The 18,081-nt window shown below is 47.1% G+C and overlaps 3 protein-coding genes across 5 annotated transcripts in view; 1 reads left to right on the forward strand and 2 right to left on the reverse strand.

Moving 5' to 3' along the window:
• The first annotated feature begins 86 nt into the window (after positions 1 to 86).
• Positions 87 to 3,105, forward strand: Fip1 (Factor interacting with poly(A) polymerase 1). The gene is made up of 3 exons (XM_002137667.4): positions 87 to 1,566; positions 1,628 to 1,854; positions 1,920 to 3,105. Exons 1-3 carry the CDS (start codon positions 225 to 227, stop codon positions 2,409 to 2,411), a joined length of 2,061 nt encoding a protein of 686 aa, XP_002137703.3. The 5' UTR covers positions 87 to 224; the 3' UTR covers positions 2,412 to 3,105.
• Positions 3,106 to 3,470: 365 nt separating this feature from the next.
• Positions 3,471 to 18,081, reverse strand: part of LOC4802304 (uncharacterized) — a 54,105-nt gene continuing 39,494 nt past the window's right edge. Inside the window, exons 6-16 of one of the 3 annotated variants that reach the window (XM_015182243.2) lie at positions 11,909 to 12,019; positions 10,932 to 11,793; positions 7,896 to 7,986; positions 6,821 to 7,833; positions 6,588 to 6,764; positions 6,337 to 6,529; positions 6,012 to 6,276; positions 5,772 to 5,949; positions 5,670 to 5,681; positions 5,309 to 5,598; positions 3,471 to 5,236 (exon numbers count right to left, since the gene is read on the reverse strand). In XM_015182243.2, coding sequence (XP_015037729.2) covers positions 4,482 to 5,236; positions 5,309 to 5,598; positions 5,670 to 5,681; positions 5,772 to 5,949; positions 6,012 to 6,276; positions 6,337 to 6,529; positions 6,588 to 6,764; positions 6,821 to 7,833; positions 7,896 to 7,986; positions 10,932 to 11,793; positions 11,909 to 12,019 — 3,947 coding nt within the window. In that variant the 3' untranslated portion in view covers positions 3,471 to 4,481. Of the gene's footprint in view, positions 5,599 to 5,669; positions 5,682 to 5,771; positions 5,950 to 6,011; positions 6,277 to 6,336; positions 6,530 to 6,587; positions 6,765 to 6,820; positions 7,834 to 7,895; positions 7,987 to 10,931; positions 11,794 to 11,908; positions 12,020 to 18,081 lie in introns of all 3 variants that reach the window. The other 2 variants (XM_015182241.2, XM_015182244.2) reach the window with 2 other exon arrangements.
• LOC13036532 (meiosis-specific nuclear structural protein 1) lies at positions 12,388 to 14,330 on the reverse strand. The gene has a single exon (XM_003736665.3). The coding sequence runs from the start codon at positions 14,183 to 14,185 to the stop codon at positions 12,584 to 12,586; it is 1,602 nt and encodes a 533-aa protein (XP_003736713.2). The 5' UTR covers positions 14,186 to 14,330; the 3' UTR covers positions 12,388 to 12,583.

Below are 18,081 nucleotides of genomic sequence, written 5' to 3' on the forward strand. Positions count from 1 at the left end.
CTTTGCAGCATGTATAGCAGCACTTAAATATAAAAACTCTATCGATATTTTATTATCTGAAACTATCGATTAGCATTGTGCCATTCCATCAGCTGTTTGCTCCATTGCCAGCCATTCCAAGAACGCTTTGGCAACGAAACACCGCGTCAATTTTGTTTTAAGTGAAAATTTTCATAATTTGCATGGAATTTTAATTGAAACCCCTCGAAAACACACACAAAAGTATGGCTGATGACGCGAACGAGGATAGCTGGCTGTACGGCACCTCGAATCCGGACTCCACCACAAACGAGATTGGCAACGGCGACGATGCTCTGGCGGCCGAACACGAGGCTCAGGCGCTGGCTGCCGTGGTGGCCGGCGACAAGCCGGGCTCCAGTGCCGCCTCCCTGTTGCCTGGTTTTCCCAAGGAGGAGGTGCCCGAGTACAGCGAATTCGATGATCCCGCCGAAGAAATGGAGGAGGACGAAGCGGCGCTGCCGGACACCACAGGCCGCCATGCGAGGGTACGAGACGAGGCCAGAGAGGAGGCGAGAACGCCACCAGACCAGGACGAGGACGAAGAAATGGACGAGGGTCCGGCCAGAAAGGAGCGCAACGGTTCCGGCTCCGATGAGGATGATGACGATGACTCGGATGACGATATCAATGTGGTGATTGGCGACATCAAGCAGGCGCCGAGCACATTCAACATTAAACAGCGTCCCAATCTTTTGGCGGGTGGTACGGCTGCCGACAAGGCCAAGCCGGCTGGCCAGGCGGGAAAGTTCAGTATCGAGGATTTCGAGGGTGCCGGCACCATCAATGGCGTGGCTGTACACGAGTTTAGTATCGATTCGCTGGAGGAGAAGCCGTGGCGGAAGCCGGGCGCGGACATCACGGACTACTTCAACTACGGCTTCAACGAGGAGACGTGGCGGGCCTACTGCGAGCGGCAGAAGCGCTTCCGCGTGGCAGAAAGCGGCGTCGGTCTGGCTAGTCTCACCCAAAACGTGAGTCAGAATGCTCCCATTGGCATCCTGAATGATGGTGGCATGAATATGGGTCCTCCGGGGATGCACAACATGCCGCCGATGATGGGCATGAACGATGTTGGCATGCAGATGCCGCCGCCGGGCATGCCTCCACCCAACATGATGCAGCACCAGCCACGGCCGGGCATGGGCATGATGCAGCGACCGCCGCGTCCCATTTCCACCACGGGAGGCGGTGTCAAAGAGAATGCCATCCAGGTGATGACGGCCGAGTGTCGGGAATATTCGCGCGGCGGCCTGGGACCCATGGCGCCCAATTTCCCACCGCCGGGCGCCTCCGATGAACCCTTCTTCCACGAGCCAGAGCCCTTCGACTATGGCTACGAGCCCACTCAGGAATCGCAATGGGGCAACGACAATCCCGGCTGGGTGCCCACCGGCATCAAGGAGCTGACGCCCGGCCACGCTCACATTCATCAGCCGCCGCCCGGAATGCCGCCGCAAATGAATGTGCCGCCTCCCCAGATGGGCGGACCACCTCCTCAACTCCGCGGCATGATGCCACCCAATATGCGAATGCCACCCAATATGAGTGAGTCTTGATTGAGTCCTTGATCCGTGGTCTGATTACTCATGCATTGATTTAATTTCAGATATGGGACCCCCGCATGGAATGATGATGGGTCCTGGGAATGGACCGCCGCCGGGGATGAGAATGGGTATGGCGCCGCCACAGCGAATGCCCATGGGCGGTAACAACAATGGAAATATCAGCAATTTGGCCTCATCATCCTCCGCCTCCTCCTCAGATCGCGGGGGCTACGACGATGAGCGCGAACGACGGCGGCGTGAAAAGGACAAGCAGATCAAGAAGGATCTGGTAGGTTACATCCATCCTTCATGCACTGCTCGGATCTTCTAAAGAATGTTTTTTAATGCTTACAGCTCCGCAAGGACTTCCTCGAGATGCTGCGGGAACGTCACGACATCGAGAGGCATACGCGGTGGTATGACATCAAGAAAAAGTTCGAAGCGGATCCCCGGTACCGAGCCTTGGACTCGACCTATCGCGAGGAGTACTTCGATGACTATCTGCACATGCTGAAGGATGAGAAGCGCAAAGAGCGCGATGTGAAGGAACGCGATCGTCATCGCGACAAGGAGCGATCTCGAGACAAGGACAAGGAGAAAGATGGCAAGGACAAAGACAAGGAAAAGGACAAGGACAAGGAGAAAGAAGAAAGAAAGGAGAGCTCCCGTGTACGTTCCCGCTCCCGCGACAAGTCCAGTCGCCGCAAATCAAAATCCCGCGAAAAGGATCGCAGCGAACGCAGCAGCAAAACGGGTGGCAGCAGTTCAGGAGCCACCTCTGGCTCATCGTCCAGTCGCGGCGACAAGAAAAAGTCGCATCGCAAGGACAAGGAAGAGGAGGAATAGCATTTGTTTAGATACTACATGGAAGACGAGGGAGAAGCAGCTCCACCCTAAGCTGCCGATCCACACACAAAACACACACAATCCAAAATACACAAAACGAAGCGAAAAATTTTGAAAGAGAAAAGAAAGAAAAAACACTTCCAATAAATAAGATAAAAACCCAACAAATGTATCAACGAAATGGGAGAACACTGGGGAATCGAAGGAAGAAAGGAATTCTCTTAGGTTTTGGGGAATTCTTCAGCTAAACAAAACGTTCGATTTAAGGTTGTACTTCTTCAGATATATTTTTCTTGTAAATCAAAAGGTTCCACTGTAATTTCTACTCAAATTCAAAATTCAAATTTAATCACACAAAAATCTGTGGGAATTTTAAGTTCTCTCCCTCTCAAAAAGAAACGTTAAAAAATATCAGGAAAATCCTTTACATATTTAATTCCGCCGCATTGTCGCTGCAACAATACACACACAAAAAAATGACCTGAAAGATTTAAAATGAAAACATTTAATCCACTCCCCCGAGTTACATGGCAAGAGGCAACAGAGGATATCATCCCGCACTTGAACGGCCTGTCCAATTGGTTTACGAGTATTTTCATTCGATGTTCAGTGGTTTTTGCTTCTGTGTGTGTTTGACATTTAAATTAATAACAACCGAGAGGATTTTTAAATAAGTTTATGCATTTATTTATTTGTTCAGGTGAGAAGAGAATGAAATTCAAATTTCAAATAAATGAATACTTGAACAAACAAATTGACAGTCAACAAAAGTATGGTCTTAATTAATACCAAATGAACAACACAAGGGGCAAATGATGATAGTTATAGTATATTTAATGGTTATTCGGATTTCATTTTCATTTGGTTTTTATGTTCTGGATTCTGGCATAATTGACACCGTAATTGTCACAAATTTGAGCAGGATATTTTGGAGATGCAAATTATAATGATGATGATAGTTTAGATGGGTTTTACACTTACTTATACATACATTCATAGGCTAGGTTTTCTTGGGGCTAGTTATAAAAGTTGTGTGTGTGTGTGTGGGTTAGTTTTGAATTATATTCCTCTTGAATTTTGGCTAGAGACCTATTTTATATTAGAACTGATATTTGAGGTTGATTTCCTTAATCCGGGATAGATATACACACGCATGCACTGTAGTGGATGATGAGAGTAGTTTACAATCCGATTAGACTAAGAGCGGTTACAAAATATATACTATATACTATATATGTATACATATATATCATTAGATAGTGAGACAAACGATTCATTTCGGTTCTTATCCTTCCTATGGTATATAGTTTAGATTTCATTTCATTTAAAAGTAACAACGATTGTCTTTAGAAAACTAAATTCACGTACGCGCAATACTTATACGATACTCGTAAATATGTATGTATGGAATTGTCCGCTATATATATACTAAATATTCTGTGACTGGATTGAATTTTCTAATTATTTCTTTTATTCTCGAAAAAGGAACATCATGTATATAATATATAATATATATGTGTATGTATATTGTATATTCTATGTTTAGTTTTTGTTAATTGAAAACCCATGCAAGTGGAACAAAGAAACAGCCCGAAAGTTAAGATCAGATCAGATATACATACATATAATATTGTAGTTCTTTTGATTACCAGGAGACAGTCAGTACAGTACAGCACAGTACAGAGAAGTTTCAGATGCTTTTGATTATATTCCGACTTTGGTTGTTCAGTATTCAGGATTTTGGCACTCATTGAGGATGGGGATAGGGTTTATATAAGATTCATTCTATGGAACAATGGACAGTGATGGGTTGTATTAATCCTCAACTAAATTGTACTTTCATTTTGCTGCTGGAACCAAGTTTGCATGCATCCGAGGTACTTTGCTTTCCACATCACAACACTTGCCACAAACTCATGCACTTTCACACTTACTCTCATTCGTATTCTCACACTCAGATTCATTCGTATTCGTATTCGTACTCTTAAATCGGTTTTATTTTTTGGCCTTCTTGAGGACCTAAAGCTTGGTTTTTTGGCCAACGGCTACGTTTGGGCCTTAGATTGTGCCCTATCTGCTCAAGAGCTGCTCCACATTCAGGGTCAGCTCTGGGGCAGTACTGGGGCTACCATTGTTGTTGTTGGTATTGTTGGGACTGTGGGCAAAGATGCCATTGAGGGTGCGGGACGGCGCCGGCGATGTGGGGGCCGACAGGAGGGGCGGACTCAGGGCCAATGGTGGCAGCGGCGGTGACTGCGCCTCCAGAGTGGAGGGCGGACTACGATTGAGATTGCTATCGAGACTGCTGTGGTGCTGCGAGGAGGCCGGCGACAGCGGTATCTCCTCGATCTTCTCCAGATCCTGGGTGATCGACGACGAGTTCTGTTTGTGGGCCCGCGTCAGCGTCCCCTTGGGACTGCGCGACGTGTCATGGATGATGGGAATGTCCAGCATCGAGCTCTTGCTGGCACTCACCAAAGCGGCGTAGTTGGTGGCCTGCAGAGAGTGCTGATGCTGTTGTTCTCCCTTCGCCTGCTGGTCGTCGCGATCGAGACTGAACTGGCGACGCAGCAGGCGACTGGAGCCGGGTTTGCTATCGAATTTCGCCGTACTGCCGCCCATCGAGCTGCCACCGCTGCCCGGACCACTGGCCACGCTGCCCGCCCCTCCGCCATGACAGGACCCCGCATTGCCGTACAGATACTTGCCGTCGTAGAACTGGGTCAGATTGCTCTCGCTGGGACTGAGACACTTGTAGTGGTTGTAGGGCGAGCTCAGGTCCATCATCTCCTCGATCTTCTTGTAGAGCCGCGAGCTGGAGCCGCCTGTAGAGTTGGGCAGTCGGTTGAAGCTGTTTGGATTCAGTAGATTATCCGGCGTTAGTTCGGACAGCTTACGGGACTGTGGACTCGTGCTGCTGGGCGTCGTCGTCTTGCCGGGGAACTCCGGACAGAGTGTGGCATTCGGACTGATCGTGTTGGTGGAATTGGAGTCCAGAGAATAGGAATTGGGCAGATGTCCCACGGATGCCATATCCGAGTTGGCAGGCGGCGTAATCTCCACTTTCACCTCCACAGACTCCCCCGCCAGCGAGGAGCTCTGCGATGATGAGGGATTCGTGCTTGTTCGGGATTTATTCGCCTGCGCCTTGAGGGTGATGGAGTTCCTGATGAGGGATTCATCCAAGCTATGGGGGGAGTCAGGAATAATGGTTAATCAATGAGTTAAGGAAGAGCTTTTAAGCCATTGATGACCTACCCATGCGACTCTCTAGGGAAAGCAGGGTATTGTTTTGAGAAAAGTTTAAGTTTTTGGTTTTAAAATACGTTTAAGAAGAGTCTCCTAATGATAAATACTCACCCGATTGGCGGTGGTGCTGGCAGTGGCTTATCAAAGCCCTTCTTGCCGAGCAGCCAGAAGGTATTCATCATACCCTTGCCTTTGATATCGATGAGTCCTCGAGGTTCTATGGCATAGCCCCCACGAGCCTCCAAACGATCCCGTGTCTCCTGGGACATGTGGATGCGCCAAGAGGAACCTTTTTGGGGAAAACAGAAACCCCTAAGGAATGTAAACTACAGAAAATATAGCTGGAAATACCTGTAGATTCCATTCTGGAGGCTGTATTGACGGTGTCGCCAAAGAGACAGTACCGTGGCATCGTGAGGCCCACCACACCGGCACAGCATGGACCTGTGTGCAGACCTATGCGCAGCTGGAGAGGCACACCAGGCAGATGTTTGACATTGAAGCGACCGCTCTGATGGAGCAGATCCAGAGCCATGGTGGCTATCTGCTCGGCGTGATCGGGTATCTTCACGGGTAGGCCACTCACCACCATATAGGCATCGCCAATGGTCTCCACCTAAAGATTGAGAGATTTACAATTCCCTTAAAGTTCGAATTTCTTTAAGCGATCACCCACCTTGTAGACATTATACGCATTGATGGTGGCATCAAAGATCGTGTAGAGATCATTCAGCAAATCCACAACCTGTACGGGACTGCAATGTGCGGCTATTGTTGTAAAACCAACAATATCGCTAAAGTATATGGTAACATCGGAGAACTCTTCAGGATCCACGCCCAAGCCCATTTTGAGTTTCTCAGCCACAGAACTGAAGGATTAAAAGAGTACTGTTATATGAGTGTGTAATATTAAGATCCAGAACCCACTTTGGCAACATGCGATTCAGCAGCTGTTCAGTCTTCTTTCTTTCAATATCCAATTGATCGGTGCGCTCTCGTATCAGCTCCTCCAGATTATTGGAGTACTTCTCCAGCATTTGGAACATGGTGTCCACAAAGTTCACCTTTCGACCATGATTTAACATCTTGAAGCGCTCGTAAACGCTGGACACAAAGGATGTTTGAATGGTAGAAGAATTGGTAGAAGCAATGGAACTTACGAATTGAAATCTGGTCGCATATCTGGCTGTTCGGCCCAGCACTGACGCATGATATTGATGGCCTCCGGCGGAGCAGCACCCTTTGAAACGGAGGGACGTATCAGTGGCGGTGGCTTCTTGATCTTCGCAATGATATCCTCCGGCGAGAGGGAGAGCATGCAGTAGGGCTCCCCACGCACCACAACCTCCTGCATGATGATGCCAAAGGAGTAGACATCCCCGAGCTGTGTGCCAAACTGGATGCGTCCGTGGTGCTGGTGGTGATGCAGGTGCTGCTGCTGATGGGTCTTCATGAGGCGCAGCAGCTCGGGGGCTGTCCAAAGTAGTTCTTTGGCGCTGCGTGGCATCAGTGGCAGGCCCTGAGCCTCGTAGAAGGAATTGAGGCCGTAGTCGGTGATCTTTAGGACCCAACGGGCATCCACCACACAGTTCCGAGAGGTGAGGGCGCCATGAACGCGTAGGGGAGAGGTGTGAAGGTAACGCATGCCTCTGACTAGATCCGTGAGCAGGCTGAGGCGGAAGGACCAGTCCAGCTTGATCTCATCCATGATGAGGACATCCTGCAGGGATCCCCGAGAGCAATAGTCAAATACCATTGCCGTGCGATTCGGATCTGAGAGCCAGCCAATCAATGGATTGATGTTCTCGTGCCTCAAGCCATGGGCCATTACTAGGAGATCCATTGCCTTGGATCGCAGTTCTGCGGAACCATTCATGTGGATCTCCTTGAGCTGCACCAGATCCCCGTTGTAGCGCGCTCTCATGTCCAGATGTGCGGGATTGTGCCTGGCCAGGCTGCCCGTGGCGGAGGAGCCTCTCTTTCCGTTCACCGTGGTCGTGGTGGAGCTCCCCACAGCACCCGTGGAAGCTGCTGCTCCGGGTATCACAAATCCCAGATTCTTAAGCGATCCAATGGAGCCCTTAAGCAGATCGGGTTTGTCCACTTCGGGGCCACCAAACTCCTGGAGCTGCTGCAGCCAACAGCAGAGCATGGCCTCAATGCCCTCATCCACCTGGAAAGGCAAGAGTTTGGGAGTCAGGAAGGGGTACTCCCAAAGGCTCTTAATTTCCTTACCCTTCGTGAATCCACGGGAAAAACAAAGTCACTGGCGGATAGGACGATCTTATTGGGTCCTTTGGAGAGACGCTGTCGCAGGAAATAGTTTCTGGAGGAAAAAGTTCAGGAGTTACCATCAGACCTGACACCTGCTTAAGATGTTGTCTATTTAAACAAAGCTGAAGAGCTACTTGGAAACGGAGGAGGCTCAATTAGCTCTGGCATCCAATCAAGCACACACCTCCCCCTCCCTCTTGTCCCGGACACATCTTCTGCTCCAGTTGCTCCTTCGGCAATGATTCTTCACCCCTCGGCCAATGCAATCTGCATCCATTAACCCATCCGACCCACCCACAGGACTCAGACCTTTTGGCTTCGTTGCGGTTCGGACTATAAAAACTTTTTACTACCACAGTCTTAGTTACACCTAACAGTTCTGTACCGGTTGCGGGGTGCTGGACCCCCAGTACTTCGTGGATGGATGGGGAGGTCCAGCTGGAGGCGGGAAAACCGCAAATTCATGCAGCAATTGTTATGCCAGAAGTTTGTTGGGCCACGTGGCCACCGCCTGGCCCAAAGTCAAGTCCGGGTTAAGTGTATTAAGGGGCATTAATGGGCTACACTCTAAGTAGGGCAGCAAAAACTCTTTTCGGCCACACGTGTACCGGTTGTTAACTAGATTTGCAAACTCCCAACCTTTGCCCAGGAAAAAGACAAACGGAAGCTGGCATTAAATTTACTATTTTCCCGCCACTCCCCCATTTATGGCAGAACTTTTTGGGGGCTTAACTAAGGGAAAAGTTTTGTCTGTGTGTGTGTGTGTGTAGGGTGTTGACAATGATTCCGGGATTAATGAAAAAAGAGGTTACGCAAGGTCATAGATCAATCAATAAAAGGAGAAGCGGAAAATGTAAATATATACAAGGTTCCTTCCATAATCCCAATATTTCTGAGGGAATGAAAGCCTCTTTATTTTGTATATTTTCCATTTTTGCATGCCGCGGATTATGGCTTCACTTTGTCCAATGGTAGACCCCAAGGGTATTTAAGCATCGTTGTTATGGATTAACTTTTTTCCATATTTCCCCCTGATGGGGCGGTGTTTCCCCCTTAAGTGTTTATCGTACAGGTGTGTCCATGGACGGCCTTGTCCGGCCATTCGTTGGGTTCTCTTTTGCTACCCTTTAAAAGGGAAACTGGGGTTTTTCCAACCCCACAAAACGTTGTAACGGGCAAAACAGCTTGGAAAACACTTCTTTGTGAGCAACTACCTCTTTGTTCCAAAAGATAATCCCTCACACGGCAAATTTTAAAAATGAATATCTAAATCATACAGCTTTCACCCAAACAATGGCGCCACAAAGGGGTATCTAAAGCCGCGTCCTAGGAGGCTAGCCGGCCATTTGCTTCCTGTTTGTCCTTTTCTGTTTTTGCTCCTCTCTCTCGCGCTAATTAAAACTTCATGAGTTGCATTTTAGCGTGTCTGGGAAAAAAGCATCTCTGATTGTTGCGGTTTAAAGTTGTGTGCTAACTAGTTTAAAGCGAACGCTTTTCAGTTAATGAGAAACAGAGAGAGAGAGAGAGAGTGAGTCTGATGGTCGAGGCAAAACAGGATGTGGTCTAGGGCTGACACCTCGGGTGTCCTCCTCCTCGAACCGGAAAATGTCGGTGGCATGTCAAACAGTAAATGATTTGTTTCAACCGCAGTTGATGTGTTTTTTTCTACATAAATGTCAACTGCCAGGAATTCCACCTGCACACCTGTGTTTCTGTTTGTGTGTGTGGCAACCTGTTCTACGCTTTGATGAATGTAATTAATTAATTAAATGCTTGTTTTAATGGCCCAACTATAGGAAGAGTGAGCTGGTCGAGGACTCGTGTGAGTGGAGTGTGCGGTTGGCTATTGATTTTCACGTACAATATATATGATTTCAATCAGGCCACAGACTAACCAATTTGAATTTGACATTAACTGTTTCGATATATCATCAGTGATGCATGCAGACCCTTGACTTTGGGCCTGCATAAATCATGTTCGAGTGCGGGCCATGATAATTAGGCGTATGCCAAATATCCAAATGTGGCTTAAAGGCAATCAAAAGCCAAGTGGCGACGTCTTTGGATCAATCAAAGTGGGTTGTGGGTATCACTTGAGATGAGTGCAGACCATCTATAGAGCACTCAGAATTGATTAGCAGCAAGTCACTCTGACTATAGATGTACTTAAATAATAATAGTTTCAAGGTTAAGTATCATAGTCTACAGATGTTTCTGATTGCCTTTGGATCCTTATGATATATATTGATGGCACTCTTTATAGAAGTATCAAAATGGGTCTACCAAAAGTGGATATACATATATGTAGCAATCATAGTATATATTCCGCCTAGGAATAGCATCAAAAGACCAAGGCATGACCTCAGTTAGTTAATATTCCTTTGAACTTTGCTTGCCCCCAAGCGTTCCTAAATTCCATGACAAATGCACAAAATGTTTCATTTTATTCTAGACCCTAAATTACTGCTTTTACAGCGCAGATGCATCTTCGTAGCTAATAAAATTAAAAGCGAAATTGAATTACATTTTATTCGATAGCACAACACAACACTACAATTTCCCGGTGTGGGGCGATGTAAAGCAATTAGCATCCAACCAATAGTTAAGGTGGCGGGTTGGAGGACCAGCAGAGGAAAATCGAAGCAGCGAGATGAAAATGAAAATTGCCAAGCGCAAAAATATATATTTTATGCCCAATACCATGGTTATTGGGAGGCCATTGCGTGGGATAAGGAATGGATTTACAGAAAAGATGAACGAGAGGCAGCCTTTTTGGGGCGTGCTAATTGATTATTTTGCTGGCGAGGGAAAAGTTTTCTGTTGCTGCTGGAAAAAACCGAATCTTAATTACGCCCCAAAAGCCTCTGTTTCATCTTGAATTTTGAAGAGCGTGTTCCGGCTTACAAATTCACACGAATTTCCACTTAAGATTTGTGCTTTACGAGTGTCCTTCCCCACTATGATGGCTGGTTATGTACTAGATAAATCAAGACTCACCTCAGGGCTATGCCGGCGGCCACGCTGCCTGCCACAATGATCATCAGGAGGCCCACACAGATGGCAACGATGGTCCAACAGATGGCACCGCAATGCCACAATTGGACGCTGCTCACCAGCAGCCATTCATCGTAGCCCGGCTGCACGGAATGGGTAATGTAGGAGTCGCCGCTGGCCCCATCCGCACTCACCAACCTCCTCCTGTCACTCCACTCCAGGATGAGCAGCGGCCGCCATTTGTAGCTGGTGGCTGCCACCTGAACGTTGGCATCCCGCACAAAGTCCAAAACTATGAAATCATATTTGGGAATGGTTTCCGTTCGGCTGGCATTCGATGGGACCGCCGCTGTGGCAATGTGCGTGACAATCAGATCGTAGAGGGGAAAGAGCTTTATGTAAGGGTAAAGTTTGTCCACACTGGCATTGTGATGGGCCCCGGTCATGGTCCCACTGGTCGAAGCGTCATCGTTGTGCTGCTCTCCCTGTGGCATCCGAAAATTCTGCATTGTGGCCATCAGACCGGCGGCATTCAGAAAGTGTCGATGCTTATCGCTTAGCAGAGTCAGCACCAACAGATTGCTGGTGACCAGGCCCGAAACAGAGCTCGAGTTCCCTCCACCCCCGCCCTGCTGCAGTGGCAGTGGCAGTGGATGGCGGCGGCGAAGGCGGGCCAGATATTTGTAGAAACGATGTTCGACATTCAATGAGCTGGCCACCATATCGATGAGCAGTACTTTCGTATGCTGTTTGGTCGGAGGCGCCGCATCCTCCAGTTGGTAGTCAGCCTCATTCTCCACCTTTTCCATGCTCGCCAGCAAACGGAGCGTACTGTCATCGTTCAGTGGGGCCGTGATAATAATTGCTGAAAGTCGAAACCCCAATGCAATGAGCCCGTCAACTGTAGCAGCACCCCGTAGCCAGTAGCCAGTAGCCTGTCCAGCTGTACAGTGGGGTTTTTTTTTGTTTTGGGTACTCACCTTTGCCTGGCTTATCCTGGCCATGCAGGTCACGTACTGTCCTGCCAATTTCAATGCGATATGGTACATGCAAGTTGGCCGCTATGGCCAGTCCTAGGCCCCAATTGTCGTCTGCAAAGAGAGAGACACGGAGCGATAGAGATATGTGTGCTGTCGAAATTAAATTGCGTTTTTGTAGCACGTAAAGTGTTGGTGGTGTCATGTATCTGTCTGTTTTGTTGCACGCTTCTGTATCTGATGCCCCTCTAGTTTTGGTTCCCTTTTATTGGGTTTATAATTTGGCATGGCAGTGGTAGACCCTGTTTTAGGCCCAGCATTCGGACTCGTTCTGGTTTCATAATGAGCTCTGTTTTGAGGGGTTTTGTGTGTGGTTTGCTTATGCAAATGTCACCGAATGAAAGGTCAACCAAAGAGTTGATAGAGCAAACTTTTGTTGCTGTTGGTTTATTTAAGAGTATTCTGAGAGTGAAAGAGTTCACTGGCAGGTTTAAACAGAATTTATTAGCATAGATATCATACGATATACATTTCTAGACCATTATTCCCACTAGCACCTCACTATATTTGAGGGTTTACAGGCAGCAACAATTATTTAAATATGTATATCGCAAACATCAAGATATTGAAGGAATAAAACTAAATTTAAACACAATTTAAAGAGAAGAAAGAAAGAAATTAATAGAATTTGCAGTGGCAATTTCTGAAGCCAGGGCGCTGAGGCTTCTTTGGGGGTTCGACGGCTGCCTTTTCGGGCTTCTGGCAGGGCGCCTCGGGTGGCAAATCACATCCCTTCTGAGCCATAAAGTGGTTATTTCTGCGAGCCGCCTCCGGACACGGACACTTGTCCAGGCTGGCATTGTCTAGCCGAGCCTTGAACTGCTGCTCGGTGATGGGGGGGCGGGGCACATATTTGTTGCGATCACAAGCGATGATCCTCCAGTTGGGATGAGCGCGAAGGTAGTCGGTGCCGTTCTCCAGAAACTCTTTGGCCAGCTTCTGGCAAGCCACCGGATCATCGACGGCATTCCGGAGCTGGCTCTCGAAGTAAGCGTTCTCCTCCGCCTGGAGGCGTTTCATTTCTATGACCTGTTCATCCAGAGCGGCACGATGACGGAGCTTCGCGCAGAACTTCATTGCGTGGGTGACCTCCGGATGAGCGAAGCGATTTTCGGGCATTTTGTTCTCCCGCACTTCGGCCTCCAGGCGCAGACGTCGCTCGGCCTCTTCGCAGATCTGCAGCTTGAGGATTTCATGGCAGCGGGCCGCCTCCTCACGCTTGAGACGCATCGTCTCTGCAATGTTGTTCTTGGTGCAGATGTCCACCTTGTAGAGGTCGGCCGTGCGGTCGTCCAGCATCTTCTCGATGCCCAATTGGAGGGCCTGCATGCGCCGCACATAGGCCAGATACTCGTGGGTGGAACGGTGAAAGTCCCGCTTGGCTTGGGCGATCTTCTCTCTGGCCTCCGCCTCCAGGCGCTCTGTTTCGCGACAGAAGGCGGCATGCTCGGCCTTTTCGGCCTCCCATATGGCCAGCTTTTCGCACCTGCGGCGATGGATCTCCTTCAGAAGCTCGTCCCGGTAGGCCAGATTCTTGGGAGGGGCAGCCTGGTGCTCCTTGTCGAATTCCTCGAGACGTATCTCTTCGATTAATTCGTTCAGGATGCGTGCCTCCTCGCGCTTCTCTTCATCCTCACGCGCTAGCTTCTCGGCGTTGTCGAGCATTTGGACGGCCAGGACGTTCTTCATCTGCTCCTTGATCTTCTCGCGTCGCTGGTTTTCGCACTTCTGAGCGCAGTCGTACTCCTCCCAGCGTCTGCGGTTCAGCTCCAGCCAGTACTTCTCCTGCTCGCATTCGCGCCGCTTCTTGCGTTGATTCTCGAGGATCTGCTCCTCCTGGATGATTTTTGTCTCGATCAGATCCTGGTGACGCAGTGCCTCGCGTATCTCGTAGCAGTTGAGCATCACCTGTTGGATGCGTTTTTCCTCGAGGAACTTATTCTGAACCTTGTGGTGGTCCGCCGTGATGGCATGCAGATGCTCCTTGCGGTCTTTAATGTCCTGATCGATGCGGTTCTTCACCGTATTGGCGAACTCCTCCTCGTAGAACTTGTCCTCCTCGTCGAGAAGGTTCTTCAAGCGAAGACTCCGCTCGTTCAGCTCCGCGGCGGCAATTTCCTTGGCCTTCTTGACCAACAAACCAATTTGGGAATGCAAACTCTTTCGATCCGTTCGCTGGATGAACTGGAAGTGCTCCTCGCCATGACCCGACTCTTGCATGTTGCACAATTGATTAATATATTGCCCAAAGTATAGAGTATTGTAAAAAAGAAACTATGGAAAATATTCTGAATTTCTCAAGTTGTGTCTACGTTTTGTTCCGGAATGAGTTGAAGGGTAGGAATAAGGGCAGGGACAGATATGGAAGGGAAAGGCAAAGGCCTCTCAAAACGGATCCAAAATCTACCTTTAACATACTGAAACAGTTCTCTCCCCCAAGTTTCCTGAACAACAAAGCTCTTTCCCCATCAAAATCTGCATGATTAATGCGCCACTTAATGGCGGAGGTGCAATCCACAAGACAAACAAACACACAATGCACCGCCGCGGCGGTGGCCCCAAGGGCTCCATTAAACCGTCTTATGGTTCTGGCCCAAAGTGTTCCATAGATCATGAAAGCAAATGCAAATGCCCATAAACTCCCGCCAATAGATTTCGCTGCATTATCATGCTCAATGTGCAGAGTTCTAGACATAATTTATGAGTATCACACGCAAGGCACTCGAATGCTGTCTGATTTGTGGCTGGAAATGGGTAGGAAATTGCTATAATTTTCTGACGAAAAGCTAATATGACATTACGCATACGCAGCGTTGTCAAACGTGTCATTTTTGCAATTGTTCAGCCATGTGTGAGCTACAAATTTAATTAGAACTGACGTGAAGGGGTCGTTCTGTGTGGTACAAAAAGTTTATGGAAAAACTTGTGGCAGCTAGAAGCTGCTTTGGGCAATTTTCCTATCACTTTTCCCTCGCTCTCTTGTGTCCCTGGGCCTCTATAAACTCAATTAGCAATGCAGCTGACAACACGCTAATTAACTGAGATGTGAGCTGGAAAAACTTGCCAAAACACTTGGCCAGGAACAGGAAAAGAAGCACCTAAGATCCTGCCTGCCCTGGCCAAAAACTTTATGGCTGAGCTGCGCAGAGTGCCGGAGCTCCTTCGCCTCTGCGATTGGCATGGAAGTGCATGTTTGCCCAAGTGCAAAATTGTGCAATTACGCAGCTCTGCGGAGATATACCAACAACGAGGACGAGAACGAAAACGAGAACGAAGACGACATCTTGCAATGCAGCCTTCGTCTTAGTCATACGTCGTATGGAACGCTGGCTGGGATTTCCTTTTTTTGTTTTCTTGGCCATATTCAAGACAAAGTTTCAGGCGGCAGGAATATTTCAGGGCGATTTGCATAGGGCTCCCCCTCGCGAACGATAATAAAATGTAATAACTGCCAGCGCAGAGCAGAGACAACCATTTCGTGTGAGTGAGTGCCTGATAAGCCATTGCAGCTGTTCTGTTCTTCCGAGGCCTGAAGGCAGGATACGGTTTCTGATTAATGTAGAACTGCTCTTCACCATGATGGAATGAATTCTTACTTTATTATGGTTGTGGCATCTGTGCCTGGGATTCAGTGAACCATTCACTGCTACTGTGGTTAATTTTTTGGTATTCTTTTGGGCAAGGCCAAGGCTCACTTTACTTGGAGGTAGGACTGTAGGAAAGGCGCATAGCATATCGCTGACTGTCTGTTGCACACACACACACACACACACATAACGTGCAAATGCATTGGACTCTCACTGGCACACAAGGGCTCTCCTCCTCCTTTCTCGCACATAATGCACACCCACACAGATGAGCGCTCTTCATGCTCATATTTGCACTTGTGCTTTTCATACCGAGCTCTCAAAGAGTTAAAGGGTATATGCTATTCGAGGGGTAGTTAAAAGATGCACGTTGTTTTAAAAATATTAAATACTAGAAGACTCTAAAATAAATACCAAAAAATCCAATATCAAATACCAGAAAAGAAAAAGCAAAAATGATAAATTGAATTATGATAAAAATTGGTCTTAAATGAGGCAAGATAACATTTTTTTTTTAGAAATGCATAGAATATGGATTTGAAATTATAAAAAATATGTATATATTTAATTTTATAATGTAATCGTACTTTTTAAACATTTGTCACTATTTTTCCAAAGTTATATTTTCCCACCTTCTGTCTGATCTGTGATTGCGAAAACTGGCCCTTTCTACACATGATCCCGAAGAGCTTTACTTCCTACTGGGTATCTGTTGTTCGATTCCCTCGACCTTGGCTCATTTTTATACATTTAAATATTCATGCGCTCGACTCAAAATTTAAATTGCGGCGCGTTCACTCGAAGCTGTGTCAGTGTGGGTATCTGTGTTGGTGTGTGAGTGCCTACATTTGTGTACATATGATTATATCCGTGTATGCATAGTGCTTTTAAATCCACAGCATTTGCGTGTGTGAGTATGGGTTAGCCAGCGAGTCTGGTCAGCCAGGCGTTGTTATTTACAATCAACTCTCCCAGCACCCAGCACCCACTACTCGAACCCCAGCAGCCGACATACACCAAAAAAACAAGAAAGAAATGCTTGAATCGAAAGCCGAAGCTTTAGATGCACTTGCCGGGTCATAATTCATATGATATTACTAGTATATGACCTGAACTTAAGTTCCTGATTCAGAAGTTAGCACATACTTTGTCTCAAAACTTAAATAAAAATAATCACCATACCCCTTGTAAGTGTATAAAAGGTAAAAAGGCGTTCACACACACAAAAAAAACCCTCAAAGAAAATAGGTAAAGAGGAAAAACTGCATTGGAAAATCCATAATACAATAGAGGCCACAGCGCAGCGCCAACCTAGAGCACTGTCCTCCTCCGCCGACGCCTTTCCCACCTCCTCTCTCTTTGCCGCACATCAAAAATTTCCAGCGGGTAAACGAAATAAATGCGTCGTGCTGCGCTTTTCCTCTCCGTTAGGGTTACATAGTTAGAAAGTTATTTCTTCTTGTTTTTTTTTTTGGACACTGCAAAATCGGAAAATGTAAGCAACAAAAAATTGGCTGAAAATATACAGAATCACAAATAAATGGACGGGCAGGTAAATAAATTGGCCAAAACCATAAAACAGAATGGCGCAGAGTGGGGCAAGTCCTCAGAGGAATTGTGGGATGCTCTGGAAATTGTAGCAGATTGTGGGGCGCTGACTGGATCCGCATTCATTTATCTAAACGAAGCCACATGCAGTGCAGTGCAGTGTGGCTGCTGCTGCTGTTATTGCTCCTTTTCTCTGAAATGTAATCAACACATGTCACACGTGGCGTATACGTTATATCATTTGCATAGGCGTATGCCAAGAAGAGATGATGTCAACGCTGCTGTTGTTTGGCTTTAAAATTGATGGGAAATAGATCGAGATGTCGTTATATGGCCTATGAAGGGTTAGCAGATGAATAGAGAAGGGGACACCACAAAGACTTTCAGATATCTCATGTATGTACATATTTTGAAAACATCTTTCTGTGAATTAAATAGTTGATATAGCAAGCATTGAAGTGCATCATTCTTGTGAAAGTGACTCCTCTCAAAGGCAAAATATTCATGAATGCAGTTAAGCAAGGAAACTGACTTCTCAAAGAAAATTATTCTTGAATTTCAAACACCCAGACTTCATGGAGAATTAAACAAACATACATAAAGCTATCGGGAATATGTCGGAGCACACACCCTAATTTTCGAAAGTCAAGCCACATGTTCCACACTCCACATCCACTGACCGCTGACCATTAAATTGTCATCATAAACTTGTCCCTTCATCAAAAACGACTTTCACATCACAGATGGCCCCCTTTTAACATGTAGTTGAAAGTTCCATTAAGGGATATGGGCTTACAACTTAACATGACAGCCTCTGATCTGCCGAAAAGTTGTGGAAACATTACTTTAAAATTATTCGCACATTTGCATGCTTCCGAAGAGGGTGGCATTCAAAATGAAGCCATAATTTACTTTCTGCCGCATAAGATATGCCACACTCTCTCTTTTTATTTAATTGCAACATTTTCGAGGCGGCAGACA

Source organism: Drosophila pseudoobscura, chromosome 2 (assembly GCF_009870125.1).
Source record: "Drosophila pseudoobscura strain MV-25-SWS-2005 chromosome 2, UCI_Dpse_MV25, whole genome shotgun sequence".
Taxonomy (NCBI): Eukaryota; Metazoa; Arthropoda; class Insecta; order Diptera; family Drosophilidae; genus Drosophila; species Drosophila pseudoobscura.

Excerpts from the sequence above, each read along its gene's own strand:
- Fip1 (XM_002137667.4), top strand. The coding sequence starts at position 225 with ATGGCTGATGACGCGAACGAGGATAGCTGGCTGTACGGCACCTCGAAT. Across the intron at positions 1,567-1,627 it reads GCGAATGCCACCCAATATGA|ATATGGGACCCCCGCATGGA; the intron begins GTGAGTCTTGAT and ends ATTTAATTTCAG. Across the intron at positions 1,855-1,919 it reads AGCAGATCAAGAAGGATCTG|CTCCGCAAGGACTTCCTCGA; the intron begins GTAGGTTACATC and ends TAATGCTTACAG.
- LOC13036532 (XM_003736665.3), bottom strand. The coding sequence starts at position 14,185 with ATGCAAGAGTCGGGTCATGGCGAGGAGCACTTCCAGTTCATCCAGCGA.